Here is a 17,021-nt window from a genome sequence, read left to right on the forward strand (position 1 = left end):
AAACTAAGTTGCATAGAGATCTAGGATTGCGCGTGCTGACAACCGATGTTGTGATAGAGTGTATACAGAATAAGCTGTCGTCCGAGATAGGGAGTTGCCTATCCTATAGCGTGAAAACAAATTTCCTCACGCGCATCCTTTATCCGTGAATTCACTATGAGTTATTTCAATTTGCTTTTTTTATAATCAACAAACTTGGCTTCATTCGAGGTCGTTTTCAATTGATGTCTAAATTAAAGCGTTAATTGAAATGATAATTCTCTTCTTTTTTATTTCCAGGTGGTTAAAGATGAAAATGGCGGTATTTGCAATAGCGTTCCTCGCGAGGAGAGTCCGGCGGCCATTACGGCCTCGAACGCCATATTTTCCTACTCCAGATCCGACCAATCGCAACGAGTCCTTCAAGGCGCCAATATTCATGTGCCAAGAAGCGTTATGTAATTACGCTTCTCTGTTTTTGTGAAATCCCATTAGTTTTAACATAGGTTTATAAATGATATGTTCCTTCCATAAGTATGACTACTCTACCTATACTTCGTAATGCTACTGAGACACGTACAGCTCGAGCGGGTTCGAGAACGACAGAAGCGAGAATTGCAGACTACACTCGGTGGTTAATTAATATTGCAGGACTTCCATCTCCTATTTAGTCTGCAAATACTAAACCTTTGACAGCAGCGCCTCACCAGGCGTCGCTTTACCCTGAATCTATAACCTACGTCACTTCATGACAAGCTATCAGTAGCCAGTGACAAACTTAGTGAACATATCTTATGAACTTATGGTTTTAGCGAAGGTGATGTAAGAACAATATGAATGATGAAATGCACGTTAGTTAGGGTTTCAACGTGACCAATTAAAGGCCGAATTCCATCGAAAAGAGTTCTAGCGAACTGAAAACCGAGCATCCAGACTAACAATGGAGTGACCGTGCCGAATTTCGAATCCCAGCTGGGGTAAAAGATGGAAGGGTTCTAGCTAACTGAAAGCCGTGCAATGTGGTTCCAGCGAACTGAAGATACACAATAGAGAATTTCCTTCAGGGGAAAGCAAAAATTCTAGAGGAAATAAATTTAATTGTTCATCTTCAGTTGGCTAGAACCACATTGCACGGCTTTCAGTTAGCGAGAAGCCTTCCAACTTTACTCCAGCGGGGCTTCGAAAATCGGCACGGTCGCTTCATTGTTAATCTCGATGCTCGGTTTTCAGTTCGCTAGAACCCTTTTCGCTGGAAGTCGGCCTTAAAGTTGTTTTATTATCTGCCGTCTTCTGATCTACTTATGGATGGTTTTAGAGAGAGAGAGCCATTTTAAACCTTTGGCACTTTTTAGCTACGCCCTGCTTGGACCGAGTGGTTGCGGGAAGACGACATTGCTTAAAGCAATCGCTGGTCTGATCAAACTCGACCAAGGGGATATCAGCGTCTTCGGTCAACATTCGTCCAAGGGGAGAACCAATATTCAAGGACCTAACCTCGGATACATGCCACAGGTAAATTACCAAAGTCATTGATTGAAGTCTGTTGAAGAACTTTTCGAAGCCCCGCTTTGTCAAAAGTTGGAAGGGTTCTCGCTAACTGAAAGCCGTGCAATGTGGTTCTAGCGAACTAAAGATGAACAATAGAAATCCTTTTAAATTTATTTCCTCTCGAATTTTTGCTTTCCCCTGAAGGAAATTCTCTATTGTGTATCTTCCGTTCGCTAGAACCACATTGCACGGCTTTCAGTTAGCTAGAACCCTTCCATCTTTTACTCCAGCGGGGATTCGAAATCGGCACGGTCGCTCCATTGTTAGTCTCAATGCTCGGGTTTCAGTTCGCTAGAACTCTTTTCGATGGAAGTCGGCCTTTAAAGGGAGGGTGAAATGGAAAATCAAGTGTTTTTTTATCGATTCTTCGACAAATTTCAAGACCAATCTGCATAGTGAAATATGCAAGAAATACAGTCCTCGAATAATTTTAAAATTACAATTAGTTTTAATTTTCATGGATAATTTTAAACAAGTACTTTCGACCAATCGCGATACTCCCTGCCTTCTGGTTAACAAAATTCTCGTGGCACGTTCCATGTCTCGCGGCTCAAGCCCAACGATTGGCAGTTCACATCGCGCGCAAATTTTATCCAATCTCGCGATAAATTTCGTTGGTATACATTTTTGTATCGTAACAGAATTCACCCAGTTTTTTTCATCCGCTATATTGTTTATAATGATTCATGGTTTATTAGTTTAATGGAGGGTTTTGTCATTATTTGATTGCAGGATTTGGCTCTGTACGATAAGTTCAAAGTTAGTGAGATGATCTTGATGTTTGGAAAATTAGGAGGTTGCAAATCAAATGAGTTGCGTCAAAGATACGCGGAGTTGGAATCGGCACTCAGTCTCTCACCGAAAAATCAACTCATCAAGGAATTGAGGTAGGACTTATTGCTCAAAACACAAGTTAAACAGAAACTTTTACTGCAATAATATGATAATAATACAAATACAAGGGACTAACCTTTTTAATTACGACTGAGGGGTTTGTGTGTTCGATTCTCTTAGTCAAACATCTTCGCCGCGCTTGTTTGTAACAATTGTACAACCCAAGTCAAGGCATAGTTTATTCTCTGTATGTTAAGCGGAAAATACTATTTTGAGAAGGGTGACCCCATTATCGTCTGCTTGATATATTGTTCAGACGGATCATCCAGTATGTGAATCCAAAGACATTAGATAGGGCTTCAAAGTTACCAGTTCACTAAAATCCTTTTGTTTGAAGCTTTATCTAACGTCTTTGGGCCCGCATACCAAATTTTCCGTCTTAATAAAAACAGATGTTCAAACACCTGATTCTACTTTTGAAATGGATCTATTTATACAACTCCCCGTGTCTCTTTGCTCCCTTTTCTTGGTGCGAACTTATATCTGCCGCGGAGAGCTTGGTTTCCCTTACGTACTTTCACCCCCTTAGTTCCTTATTGTTCATTTTAGGTCTTGGTATATAACAAGAAAGCATTTAGACACTGAGCGGTATGTTGAAGTCTCTAGCCCCTTCTCCGGCCAGAGTTCATTAGTTCGTTAATTTTTTTTACCACTGGGGAGTGTTATTTAAAAAGCCGCGTCACTGTCATGGTTGAGTACTTCAGCTCTTGCTTTCATATCGGTCGAGCTCTGTTTAGGTTCTATGCAATCTCAAAGTCAGAACTTTAATATATTGAGTCTATAGAGTATCTCCTAAGTTGGGGGGAAACTTTGTAATAGAGAATATTATTTTCCCCCGGAAGGGTGGATATCACTAAGGTAAAAGATAGAGGGTTATGATGTTGCCATATATGGGGAATAAATCACTCTATTACTAAAGAAAGTTGGTTCCTTGGAGTTGTATTAATATCTTGAATTACGATTAATATTGATTTTCGACGTTTGCGCATGTAGTGGTGGTCAGAAACGTCGCGTGTCTCTGGCTTGCGCTTTGATTCACAGTCCTTCGTTGCTGATATTGGATGAACCAACCGTCGGTGTTGACCCCGTCCTACGGAAGGTCATCTGGAAGTATTTGCACCGATTAACGCAATCCATCGGTTCCACCATTCTCATAACCACGCATTACATCGAAGAGGCTAGACAAGCTGATAAGGTAATGTAGCCACATCAGCGATCATTAGTAATATTATAACTATAAGTATGATATGCTCTACTCAATCATTTCCGTAATGTTAAATGTCCTTACGAAATTATTGGGTTGTTTGGGTGAAAACTGAATTTGATGGGGTACAAACTCTTATAGTGCAACAAGCTGCGTTACTCGACTTGGAGGGTGTTCACACCTATTGGCTCTCACCCTTTCACCCTCCCCGGGGTTAACTGCTTCTAACAACAGCTACTTTTCATTGGCTAAAAAAATTATTTAAAGGGAGGGTGAAGAGGAAAATCGAGGATTTTTCTTCTACTAATTACAAGACCATTCTGCATAGTGAAACATTCAGGAAATACAGTCTCCGAATGATTTTAATACTAAAATTAGGATCAGATTTTATGGATAAATTGAAATAAGGACCTCCGACCAATCGATTAACGCCCTGCCTTCCTGTTAACAAAATTTGGGTTCCACGCTCTACATCTCGCACCACGATTGTCACATCGCACGCAACTTTTATCAAATCTCGCGCTAAGTTTCATTCGGCATGGAGCGTGCCACGAGAATTTTTTTAACAGGGCGTTACACGATTGGTCGGAGGTTCTTATTTCAAATTATGCATGAAATCTGAACCTAATTTGAATTTTTAAATCATTCGGAGACTGTATTTCTTGGATGTTTCACTATGCAGAATGGTCTTATAATTAGTTGAAGAATCGATAAAAAAATCACTTTATTTTCCACTTCACCCTCCTTTTAACAAGTTGGTATTAAGGGAGAATCGATTAAATTCAGAATTTAATGAATACGCCTTCATTTTGAACGTTGCGTGCATTTCATATACATTTTTAATGAAACTTGGAAAAGGCACACCCTGAATAGTTACTTGTTAATTTGAGAGTATTCGGAAACGTAACTTTGCTGTAGTTTTTAAACGATTCGATGTGCTGGAGCACCAAAAATCTCGAACTTTTTCTATGGGACGCTAAACTTAAAATCTGTGAATTTTTCATTTAACATTACGAAAGGGTGTCAGATCATATTTACAAAGGCCTACCGGACCCCGAGTATTCCTCATATGTGCTTACTTTCCTGAATTTGTATCGAACTATAATTTTTAAACTTGTCAGATAGGGATGATGAGAAACGGCCGACTTCTCGTGGAATCGTCTCCGTCCATTTTGATGAAACATTTTAATTCGACAACACTCGAGTCTTGCGTCGTCGAGATTTGCAAATGCGAAGAAAACCAAGTAAACTTGGATTTGGCCAAACTCAACGTAAAACAGGTTAAGCGACTCTTTCTCATTTTAATAACGTTGGTTTATAAGAAATGTTCCATAAGTTTGTCACTGGTTTACTGAGAGCTTGTCATGAAGTGACGTAGGCCATAGATTCTCGTAGAGCAACACCTGATGAGGCGCTGCTGTCAAAGGCTTAGTATTGCAGACTAAATAGGAATATGGAAGTCCTGAAAAATTAACCACGGAGTGTAGGACTTCAATTCTCGCTTGTTGTTCTAATTGAACAAGCTCGAGCTGTAAGTCTCTAGATAACATTACAAAGTACAGAAAGTGTCATACTTATGGAACATATATTATAAACTTCTGTTAATAAGAATTTTTAATAATGGTCAGTTTTGTAATGAATATAGAGCCCAACAAAGAGTATTAGTAAAATGACTGGAGTTGAAACTGAGTGGGTAGCTAAACCATCGAACAATTGGCGGACAATTCGGTGTCTAACGCGGCGGAACCTCGTGTTACTGAAACGCAACGTCTTGCATCTTTTCTTCGAAATGGCTCTTCCCGCCTTTCAAGTTATGATGTTTTGTATTTGCATCGGTGGAAGACCCTTTGACCTTCCCATCAGCGTCGTAAATGACGAGTCGCCTAAAAACTTCAGCTCACTTTTCCTAGATCATCTTGATCGCAAAATAGTTCAACCTGTAAGTATATTATTAATCGTACCAGGGTTAAATTTAATTTTAGAGGTAGGAATGGAGAACAGAGTAATCTAGGCGCGCGTCAAAGTCCCGGACCCCCTTCCCCAGGACGGGGGGGTATGAAAGAAGAGGCGAGTCATAGCAAGAGGTAAAAATGAATTACGTATTTTTCGCCTGTCCCCGTCAGCAACGTCATCAAAACGTGGTTTAAGTGAGCCAATAAGATAATTTAAAGTTTTCGTTACGTGTTGGAGGGAGGGGCTCTGTACTGGGTGGTCTATGAGTCGGACTGAAGTAAATACTAACCGTTCTCCATTCCTACTTCTAAAATTAAATCTATCCCTGCATAAAAAACCATGTCATGGAGATAATTCATCGGTTTCATCTAAAGACTACTTAATGTTTATTGTCTAGATAGACATGAAATTCTTCTCGGTTTCCAGTCCCTTAAAATCTCCGGGCATTGCCTGGTAGCTTAGTTATCAATTATATCATAAGTTTATAATATATTTTACATAAGTATGACACTATATATACTTCGTAATGCTAGAGACTTACAGCTCGAGCTAGTTCGAAAACGACAAGCGAAAATTTACTGCACTTGTTTTAGCAATCCATCTTCCTAATTAGTCTACATTACGAAGCCTTTGACAGTGCCTCAACAGACGTCGCTTTACCCTGAATCTATGACCTAGGTCACTTCGTGACAAGCTCCAGTTTGTATTCAGTGACAAACTTATGGAACATATCTTATTAACTTATGATTATATTCATAACCTGCTAAACGCGCCATTTTATCGCTTCCTGGTCTAATTTTTAATTTTTTAATTTGTCAGAATTCATTAGATGGTCTATCCAGCGCAACGCAACTAGTACTAGCCGGTAAATCGGAAGGTGTATTACACATAGGAACAAAGTTTAGTCAATGTCTAGCGAAGAAAATCTTGCATTACGTCAACGTGGACAACGAAACCATTCTTTGCGGGTCCATATCCGCGCAAATGGATTCCTCCAGTAAGGTTTCTGCGCATGGGCGTTGTATATTATATTTGCAAAAATTATTTGTCCTTATAGATTACTTGAAAGTATCATATTTGAAATCGAGTTTTTTCGCGTCGTACCAAAGTTTCTTGAACGACGTTTACGTTCGACTTGGGATATCCGTGGCTCAAGCCCAGCCCATACTCGATGTAAGTACTAAACAAGTTGGGAAACCAAAATAAACCTCTCCGAGTCGAGACGAGGGCTATCTACTCACTTAAGAGGTTTTTATTAAATAATTAAATAAATATAATTGATATTAATTATTTTAACCTTAATCGGAGCCTCCACGATATCTAGGCCCGTGCGTGTCGATTTTTATGTGGGGAAATATCCAGTTTCATAGAGGAAATATTTTCACCCAATATGCGAACTATATGGCGCTTTTATTACCGTTGCGAAGGGGGTCTTCCATAAATTGTCACTGATATTTTAGGGGCCAATTATAAAAATTTTACGAAAGAGAAATGTTTCACCCTTAAATTAACGTAATTGTTTTAGGGGCTATTTATTTTTTATTGAATCTTTTGGTTAGATTGTGTGGGACAGTGGACAACAAAATTGGCATGATTGTTTTATAAAGGTCTTCGGAAATTTTCTAAAATATTTTTTTACTATCCGCGACCTACGTCTATGCCTTGCCCTAATATTGTAGCAGTCGACGGGGTCACGAGGCTGAACTTATTTTTATTTTACGATACTAAAAGCGCCCCCAAGCGAGAAAACACGGCGAAATAAATTAGTTGAAAAATATTCTAGCTTCGCGATAGGCACGGGCCTAGATGATATCTCGGACTATCCGCCTTAATTCTAGTTAAGTCGTTCTAAGAAAGCTTATTCCTAAAATAATTTTAAACATAGCTATTGTTAAAGTAATCACGCAGTTTTCCCATCTTCCTATAATGTTTATAAGGTCCATACTGAAACCATGATGTTTCTTTCAGTTTTCTAGTCCAATTTACGGGTCATTTGACGTGACGTTCACGGAGTACTTGTTGCCGAGTTTAATCGTCAGCGCGGCGTACCACATGTCTTTAATAACGACGGCCTTCACCTTCATTACGGAGAACAAGAGCGGAATCTACGAGCGGTTCCGCATGAGTGGGGTCACCTTCTTTCATATCTTGACCTCTCACTTTCTGACGGAGTTGATCATCATGGTAGTGGACACCGTTTTCCTCATCGTTATTCCCTTTTGGGCTTACGGATTCCAAGCCCAGGGCTCACTCTCCTTGCTCGTTGCGCTCATCGCCTTACAAGGACTAATTGGAATGACCTTTGGTCAGTATTAAACTTATATTCAGCTTAAAATTAAAGGAAATATTCAGGTGACATAATATTGTACCTTAAAAGAATGGCATTTTTCAACACATAAGTAAAAATTTTAAAAATAAATGATCTCTAATTACAATATGATTAGCGTTAAAGGCCGACTTCCATCGAAAAGGGTTCTAGCGAACTGAAAACCGAGCATCGAGACTAACAATGAAGCGACCGTGCCTATTTTCGAAGCCCCGCTGGGTCAAAAATTGGAAGGGTTCTCGCTAACGGAAAGGCGTGCAATGTGGTTCTAGCGAACTGAAGATGAACAATAGAAATCCTTTTAAATTTATTTCCTCTCGAATTTTTGCTTTCCCCTGAAGGAAATTCTCTATGGTGTATCTTCAGTTCGCTAGAAACACATTGCACGGCTTTCAGTTTCCATCTTTTACCCCAGCGGGGCTTCGAAAATCGGCACGGTCGCTCCATTGTTAGTCTCGATGCTCGGTTTTCAGTTCGCTAGAACTATTTTCGATGGAAGTCGGCCTTTAAATTAGTTTTAAAAGGAGGACTACTGCGCCACCCGCCATTGCTTTAGTGGCGTCTGCTAAATCAAACTTTTTACCCAATGGCAACGCAGCAGCCCTAGTTTTAAAGACTAACTAAATGCAAATTATTTTGTAATTTTTCCTTTTTATGTTTAGAAAAAGGCCATTCTTTTAAGGTATAATCATAAGAAAATAATATATAGCTCCTTATAAGTATATGTTATTTTCTTATGGTATAATGTTATGTAACTTGAACTTTTCCTTTAATGGGGAAATTTATGAAATTTCCAAATAATCATTTGAGGTCGTGTAAGTTCAGCGTTTCCCAAGCCGCGTCGTGAGATTTTAAATCATTTTCTAACCATTCAACTCTGAAATTACACGACCCTATTTTGATGATTTGATAGTAAAGGGGGAAGCCAAATGAAAATAAATATTGATCGTAATTTTTTTCGATGAAACCTAGAAAGATAAATTGACATGACAATAGTTGTGAATAGCAACTTTGAAAACTTTGGGAAACGAGGCTTATATCAGGGATAGATTTAATTTTAGAAGTAGGAATGGGGAACGGTTAATATTTAGTTCAGTCCGACTCATACCCCAATCAGTATAGAGCCCCTTCCTCCAACACGCAACGAAAAGTTTGAATTATCCTATTGGCTCACTTTTAAGCTAAGTTTTGATGACGTTGCTGACGGGGACGGCGAAAAATACGTAATTCCTTTTTACCTCTGTCGCTATGACCTGCCTCGTCTTTCATACCCAAAGAGGAGAGAAAGAGGGGGAGAGAATCGGTATAGGCAGCCGTGATCCATGCGTGGTGAAAACGGGGGTAAATCTACGGTACACCGCGGCGCCTGAGTGCACCTTTCTCGCGCATAGTTGACGTAGGGGATGACAGAGATAAAGCAAGGAGGTCAATTCCCCCATGCGCAAAGGATGTGCGCCGTAAAACTAAACGTACCAAAAATTTATTTTACTACCCTCCTATTTTCCCATTTTTCGGCAGATTTTATAAAGAGCGTTTCTATCTCTCTCTCTCTATCTCTCTCTCTCTCTCTCTCTCTCTCTCTCTCTCTCCTCTTTGTCATACCACTCCGTCCCGTGGAAGGGGGTCCGGGGGGCTTTGACGCGCGCCCACATTACTCTGTTCTCCATTCCTACTTCTAAAATTAAATCTCTCCCAGCTTTTATGTATAGTTTCAAAATCAGTAAGGAAAAATTTAAAAACTAAAGTTGTATTATTGTGTCTCTTTCCGTTGCAGGGATTATGATTTCTTCGATAACATCGAATGAGAACACGGCCTTAACCATCATGAACGGAATGATGTATCCTTTAGTCTTCTTAAGCGGTTAGTATTAACACTCCTTGAGGTTTTAAGAAAAGAACGTGTAGCGCGATGTACAGGGTGTTAACCGTGTACGGCGACCAAGTACTTCTCCTAAGTTTTTTGGTGTTATTCTGGAAAAATGCGTGTCTAACTTACAGGCAATCATAGTATTCACCAATACCAGTAATATTATGAAAATCAACAGAACCTAAGTCATTGATTCAGGAGATACATTCCACCATAAGAAAATAATATATATTATTTTCTTATGATTCCACCTTGGTGTTGAGATTTTTGACGGAACGAATTACGACGCTTGTTGGCGCGCTTAGACCCAAGATGACCCGTGCCTCCCGGAAGTGACTTGACCCCAACAGCCTTTCCAAGTAAACCTCATTTCTTTCACCTGGTTATACGCATCCAGAGCATAGCTTCTCGCCCAATTTGCCTCGACACCATTCAATAAAATAATGTTTTGTCACAACAGGATTTAGTTTCTGTACTAGGTGCGTCTGTAAATCCCAGTTGCATTAATCCGGCGCGTAGAAGTGACGAGAATGATCGCGAGCGAAGGTTTCTACCCTGTACAATCAAATTAGGCGGCGCCATAATAAATAATAGGCTTAGTCAAATTCCAAATTCAAACATTAAACTAAGAGCATTTTAAATGCAAAATATTTAAAGTACGGGCTCTAAGTTGAGGTAGAGCTTTTTCTCATATTCTTTTCTTAATTACTCTGGCGTAATATCTGAACAAAATTAATTAAATCGTAAGTTTATAAGATATGTTCCATAAGTTTGTCACTGAGAGCTTGGCATGAAGTGACATAGGTCATAGATTCTCTTAAAAAGAGGCCTGGTTAGGCGCTGCTGTCATAGGGGGCTTAGTAATGCATACTAAATAGCAGAAGTAAGATAAGGGACTAGAAGTATCGAGGTAACCAAATTCTTCACTTGGCGAAAGTGAATATTCTTGATGAGACACCAACGGTTGGCCCTTTGGTAGCGGTTTCTGAATTTTCCCTCCAAAACGTGAGACGCTCGTGATGGTAGATGGCCGAACTAGATTCAAGCACCCGCATCCGTGTTCCGCGGCTTAAGAATGAGGGGAAGGGGGTAGGAAATCTTTTGGAACCCGACCAATTTTTTTCTCTCTAGTGTAGGCGCGAAGGAAGCGGCATAAAATCCTCAAATTTGTTCACTGGTGTCAGGATCTATTTTCAATGCTAGAGCTCTTTACTTCTAGTCCCTTATCTTACTTCTGTAAATAGGAAGATGGAAGTCCTGCAAAATTAACTTCAATTCTCGCTTCCACTCGTTCTCGAACTAGCTCGAGCTGTAAGTCTCCAGCATTACGATGTGTGTCATACTTATGGAACATATCACTTATAAGCTTATGATTATTTGAACGGTGTTTAACTCAAAATTATCGGGTACCTTGTAGGTTTCTTTTGGCCGATTGAAGGAATGCCGACAGTATTTCGAGTATTATCATACTTTACCAGTATGACGCTTCCCACCAAGGCCTTCCGCTCCATCATGTCTCGTGGTTGGGGACTCGAGAATGCCTCCGTCCAATACGGCTTCCTCGTCTCTTTCGCCTATATTCTATTTAACGTTAGCCTTATAGTATTTATACATAAATTAAAGAAATGACAATTGAATTTCTCAGTTTCTATTTTTATCCATTGTTCATGGCTTTGAAAGAAGACTGTTGAAAGAAGCTTAGTTCCCACTTGACTGAAAACACGCCGGAAACACTGCGTGATTAAATCTGCGGTAAACCATCTTCCGCAGAACGCGACCGAAACAGCTTTCGGTCGGACAGAATTGGTGTTCTATTTTTGACGCAGAGGTTTTTCCATAACCAATCGAAATTCGTTTCGGGATGAACCTTCTGTTGACGTCATAATAGGGGAGTTTTTTATCGCCGCTTTGAGAGTTTTTTTTAACTCGCCAGTCGCCATTGCCACATTTGCATGTTATGAACTATTGAGTCTTAATTCTCTAACCGGATTATATCGCGAGTCGCTATTGTCGTGTTTGTATTTTGTAGAAGTAAGCTCCCTAATTAAGATATCATCATGGGAAAATCAAAGGCCAAGGCTTAAGTTCTTCTGGGTCCGAGTCCCAATTCCAACTCGTGCCACGTGACTACCTGTCGACCACCCTTTTTGGTCTGAATTCGGTCGTACGTATGAACCGAACTAAAATCTTGCCATCGAAGGCCTGCGGAAAACTCAATTCTTTGACGCAGCGCTGAAGTTTTTGGTCGTCATTTTCGGTCAAGTGGGAACCTAGTTTTAATCCTACGGAGAGAATATTTGTGACCATATTGCGTATTTACTAAACCCTTGAATGTTGCAACTCGATCCAGGTGTTTTAGAAAGGGTGGAAGGGGATCTATTACCTAATCAATGAATTTCTCAGTATTTCTTACAACTTGAGTTATAGCACTGGTGACTGTACCAGGAGTCCAATAAACTCGTATGGACTTGACTATAAGGAACTAGCGAAGCGGAGAGTCCGGGGTAGGGTCAAAAGAAGAGCTTGTTTCTAGAGATTTCGATTGTCTTGAACCACAAGTATTTAGGTTAATTGGAAATGTAGGAAATAGGGCCATGATAAATTCTATCTGTTAAAGAACCAGAATTGTGTCCTTTGAAGTGGTTGATCAATAAGACAACGTGCTAGTCCTACTCTGGTAATGTTTGTCACCATTTGGCTTATTAACTAGAACTCTGATACTTGCAACCCTGAGATTGTTGGAAAGAGAAAACGTGAAGCTATGACACGTTCTAAGGATTTCTGACCATCCAAAATGTGAACAAGAGCCAATATCCAATTTGAATTGGCTGTAAATTACCACCGTAATTGAGTCTAGTTCGAGTTTTCATAAACAAAACGTATTTACTAGTTTCTCAATTTAAACATTTTCAAGTATTTATAATTGCCGTAAAAGGCAGTCAAAATGAAACATAAATGTATTTAAATGCACATAGCCGAGGTCAATGTTGAATTACGACAAGTGTTCTCGTTTAATCGTTGGTACCTCGGCATGAATCTGATGACATTGTACAGGGCCTGTCCGGGACACGAAGTACAGGCGATATCGCGATGTCCGTGAAGTCGGTACGACTTGATATAGTACTTATTGTCCCCGTATTGCTGAAGCTTCTTGTATGCTCTGATCTGCGCGTCGTTGGGTACACTTGACGTGAAATCTCCCATGAAAGCCACGTGCAGAGAGTTCAGGTCGTGTTTGGTTTGGGTCACGTTGGTGAAGAGGTTCCATCCAAGGCCCTCATACACGCGGCCATCGCCACCGATTACGAAATTGTATCCGATGCTGTCCAAACCTGGAACCACAAGAAACGTAAGAGTAAGTATGATACGCGTTGCTTTCCATTCATAACCCTCTAGTGTTCGGTATTTTAGGGGAAAAACTGATATTTTACCATCCAATAAATTGTATTTCTGGTAAGTCTACCCAGTGAGCGCAAAAATTTGATTTGTGCTCCCTGGTCTACCATAAACTAGTGGCTCTACAACATGGAGGGTGTTTCTACCTATTGGATCTCTTCCTTCAGCACCCTTCGGGTGTTCATTGCTCCTAATACTAACAAGTTTGGTGCGTGAAAATAGTGTTTTACTTGGAAATCAAGGCGGCTTCATTTGTAACGTTGAGTTCATTTCATTTCATATTTATGATTGATGCATTAAATTTACCTTTGACGTCAATGCGGTATTGTTGTATCTCTTGTAAGAGTGTAACGCAGGTGATCTTATCAGTGCAGTTCTTGGAGGCTGTGTGGTGAATGATAATCTTGGAAGGGGGTTTGGCGTAGCGTCTGGCGTTCGGCGTCGGACGGGCTTTCCATTCTCGCCTCTTGACCAAGTTGAGGGTTTCGGACCCTGATAGAACATGGCCGATAGTTAGCTTTCTGTTTGCAGCTCCTAGGGTTGCCTCAATTTCTAGCTCGAGTTTTTCCTTACTGTTTCCCGTGATTTTCCCCGATTTATTTTGGGTTAAGAGTGTATTTGTTTAGAATGTTATTTGGAAATTGTTTTAAAGCAAATGTCGGCTCCTGTGACACCCCTTACAATCTGGCTGATCTAGTACACACAAAATTTACCTTCCCAAAGGCAGTAACCAATCAGAACTCGACAACGTCGAGGGCGGAACTAAAACTAGCTTTTGGGCCAGTCAACTCCACCCTTAGATTCTAGGAGCATCTAGTGGCGTTTGTTTAAACTAAACCACAGCCGAGACTTGCCTTAAAACATTTATTTGTAACGAGCAAGGTTTCTTGAACCTTCAACTCTGCAATCTTCCTAAAACCGCAAGATATTTTCACCACTAAGGAAAATATTAATCAACTTATGCTAAAATAAATTCCTAACTTTTAATTGATTTTTATGGTTTATTAAAATAGTTACTTAACTACTCCCTGGCATTTTATTTATAGATTTATAAATCCATTATTTTTTGTTGTGTGTTTGTTTTGTGTGTGCGCAGGGATAGATTCAATTTTAGAAGTAGGAATGGAGAACGGTTAGTATTTACTTCAGTCCGATTGATAGCCCACGTAACGAAAAGTTTAAATTATCTTGTTGGCTGACTTAAACTACGTTTTGATGACGTTGCTGACGGGGACGGCAAAAAATACTTAATTCCTTTCTACCTCTGTCGCTATGACCCGCCTCTTCTTTCATGCCCCCTCGTCCCGTGGAAGGAGGTCCGGGACTTTGACGCGCGCCCACATTACTCTGTTCTCCATTCCTACTTCTAAAATTAAATCAATCCCTGGTGTGCGCAGGTTGTGTTTGTGTGTTTCCCCTTATCTGTGGCAACCCGGTATCAATCTTGTGTCCCATCATATAGAAATAAGTACTGGAATAAAGGTCGGGCATTGCGGGGATGGTAATGGGCTTTTAGCTTCTCGATTCGTTGATTTCTGGATGTCTCTGATTGGGTGGTTTGGTTGATCTTTTGTATTAGCTCCGCTACTCTTTACGTCATAATCAAACCAGATGTGGAGGGAAATGGAAGCTTTGTTCGTATCGACGCTACCTTCTATTCCAATATTATTTTCTGTTTTCGGGCAGTTATCATTACCAATGTGTGAATTGATCGACGCCGAGTTCTTGAGTATTTTCTTGGGCTTTTTCAAGGAACCAATAGACGGACTTCTGGCGCCGGTGTTGTCAAGTGTGGGCGCGTTCAATCTCAAACTTGTTGTTCGTCGATTAGTCAGACTGGCCCCCTCGCCATTCGTGGCATTCAACACTATCAACAATTACGAGTTGTAATTAGTTCTTTACAGAAGACCGTGACTTTCATCCTAAGAAGCATAAGACTACTCCCATCGTTTCTCTAGTAACCTTTCCTGTTAAACTAAATTGCTTGTGGCATATCTAGGCTTTCTCTATGAAGGGATTTCCACACTAAGCCTGTGGCTTGTTTACAGGTGGGTCCCTTTACATTGCATAGAGGGGTGGTGGCTAGCCCCTATGCCACAGCTAACCTACAGCGCCCTAACTATTACCGTTAATATGTAAATGAAATAGCGAAATTCCCATTTCCATGTTCCTAAACTCCTAAAAGCAAAAGTATATAGATATAAAAACAAAAAGTACACACTTCAATTACAATTCCCTGCCTTTGGCTCGAAACGACATGTGAACTGAGAAGCAAACTACCCTCCTCTCAACCACCTACACAAACCAACCAATCAGGGAAGAGCTTCTTGACGTCATAGGTTTATTGAAAGTATATAGTACATGATGCTGGCGATCCAAACGCTAATTTTTATACTTTATAAGCCTATTCACGGCTTCTTTCCTATGCCACGCAGAGGGGGTAGACACTATTCTGGGATAAAGGAGTTGGGGCGTCTCATATTACATGGCGCGAGCAATTTTCAACGAAGTGAACTTTTGTTTTTATATCTATATATTTTTGCTAAAAGTACTCAACTGCTATAGTTCTCGAGTCAAAGTGCGTGAACTCATGAACCAGTACCTGCTCTAGGAATCTTTTTAGTTCAAGGGTAACTTTCTTTATCTCCCCCCACCCCCACCACCACCACCACCACAACAACTACTTCTTTCGTCAGAATGTCTATCAGGGTCCATTGAAACCACGGTTCTTGGCTCTTTACCAGACTTGTAAATAGTGATATTTTCGTGGGTACCAGGGGCTCAAAGGACAAAGGTAAATAAACAAAATGTGAGGGAGGGAAGGATGCATTCCGGCCACAGTTTTGAGGGGAAATATTCGTCATTTTATTTTTTCCCCTTTTTTGAGAGCTGGTTTGAGTTGTCCTAATGGGGGAGAGTTCTCATCGCCCCGAATTTTTCAGGGTACCAGGGTACCCGGGTACCCTACCCCTCTAAAAATATTTTTTCAGGGTGTTCTGTGATTTTTCTTGGGTGTCACAGGCTGGTACCCAATATTTACAAGTCTGCTCTTTACTCGATTAGAGCAGGCCCGCGAGTTTCGTTAGCTCCCGGACCGGTTCCCCCTAGCTGAAAAGCCAAAATGTAAGCGCTGATAGAAGCTAACAGTGATCGGTTCTAATACGAACAGCCTCGCATACTTTCCAGGTTAGAAGTCATTGAAATTTAATTGTTTTTACGCGATAAAATGTATTTGTCGAAAACTTTACATGAAAAAAGAATGTCTTACCATTTAGACCTAGTGCTAAGAGGAGCGTTATGGGCAAAGCAATCTTCATCTTCGACGCAATCCTTTTAAATATCAAATTATCCGTCGAGTGTATTTACTTCAAGAGCTTATTTGGAATTGGTTTAGGATCAGATTGTCTATTATCTAATCGTATTCTTTCGGAAGGAAACGCCGCAATAGCCATACATTTATCGCCTACATCCGTTACGAACGTCAATTAATTAAACATATTCCACGAAAAGAGTTATCACGAATACGGAATGAAAATCAAACCACTGCCGAATTTAAAATCAGATTAAGTTGGAAGTAAAGGCGCGCTTGTGTTGATTTTTAGCGGAGCCTCCGAAATGAACTAGGCCCATGCATGTCGATTTTTACGTGGGGAAGTATCCAGTTTCATAGAGGAAATATTTTTACCCTTTGTGTGTACGAAGTGGCGCTTTTATGACCGTTGCGACCGGGGTCTTCCATAAATTATCGTTGATATTTTAGGGGCCAATAATAAAACTTTTATGAAAGAGAAAGCTTTCACCTTTAAATTAACGTAATTTTTTAGGGGCTATTCACTTTTTATTGAATCTATTGG

The 17,021-nt window shown here is 40.2% G+C and overlaps 2 protein-coding genes across 3 annotated transcripts; one reads left to right on the forward strand and one right to left on the reverse strand.

Annotated features, from left to right (window-relative positions):
* The first annotated feature begins 138 nt into the window (after window positions 1-138).
* LOC149713014 (ABC transporter G family member 23-like) lies at window positions 139-11,408 on the forward strand. 2 transcript variants are annotated; one of them, XM_089843449.1, is made up of 11 exons: window positions 139-437; window positions 1,332-1,491; window positions 2,260-2,414; window positions 3,415-3,616; window positions 4,747-4,905; window positions 5,271-5,564; window positions 6,398-6,575; window positions 6,636-6,751; window positions 7,547-7,883; window positions 9,679-9,765; window positions 11,189-11,408. In XM_089843449.1, exons 2-11 carry the CDS (start codon window positions 1,483-1,485, stop codon window positions 11,398-11,400), a joined length of 1,749 nt encoding a protein of 582 aa, XP_089699575.1. In that variant the 5' UTR covers window positions 139-437; window positions 1,332-1,482; the 3' UTR covers window positions 11,401-11,408. The 2 variants fall into 2 exon arrangements, with proteins under 2 accessions (XP_089699575.1, XP_089699566.1); XM_089843440.1 differs by lacking the exon at window positions 139-437 and having other exon boundaries at window positions 1,205-1,491.
* Window positions 11,409-12,659: 1,251 nt separating this feature from the next.
* LOC149713015 (peptidoglycan-recognition protein SC2-like) lies at window positions 12,660-16,635 on the reverse strand. The gene is made up of 4 exons (XM_089843460.1): window positions 16,436-16,635; window positions 14,864-15,034; window positions 13,474-13,659; window positions 12,660-13,103 (listed from the first exon to the last, which is right to left on the reverse strand). The coding sequence occupies exons 1-4, from the start codon at window positions 16,482-16,484 to the stop codon at window positions 12,733-12,735; spliced, it is 777 nt and encodes a 258-aa protein (XP_089699586.1). The 5' UTR covers window positions 16,485-16,635; the 3' UTR covers window positions 12,660-12,732.
* Window positions 16,636-17,021: the final 386 nt, after the last annotated feature.

The sequence above is a fragment of the Phalangium opilio genome, unplaced genomic scaffold (assembly GCF_054372755.1).
Source record: "Phalangium opilio isolate 3A_F unplaced genomic scaffold, DU_Popi_V2 ptg000009l_1, whole genome shotgun sequence".
Lineage (NCBI taxonomy): Eukaryota > Metazoa > Arthropoda > Arachnida > Opiliones > Phalangiidae > Phalangium > Phalangium opilio.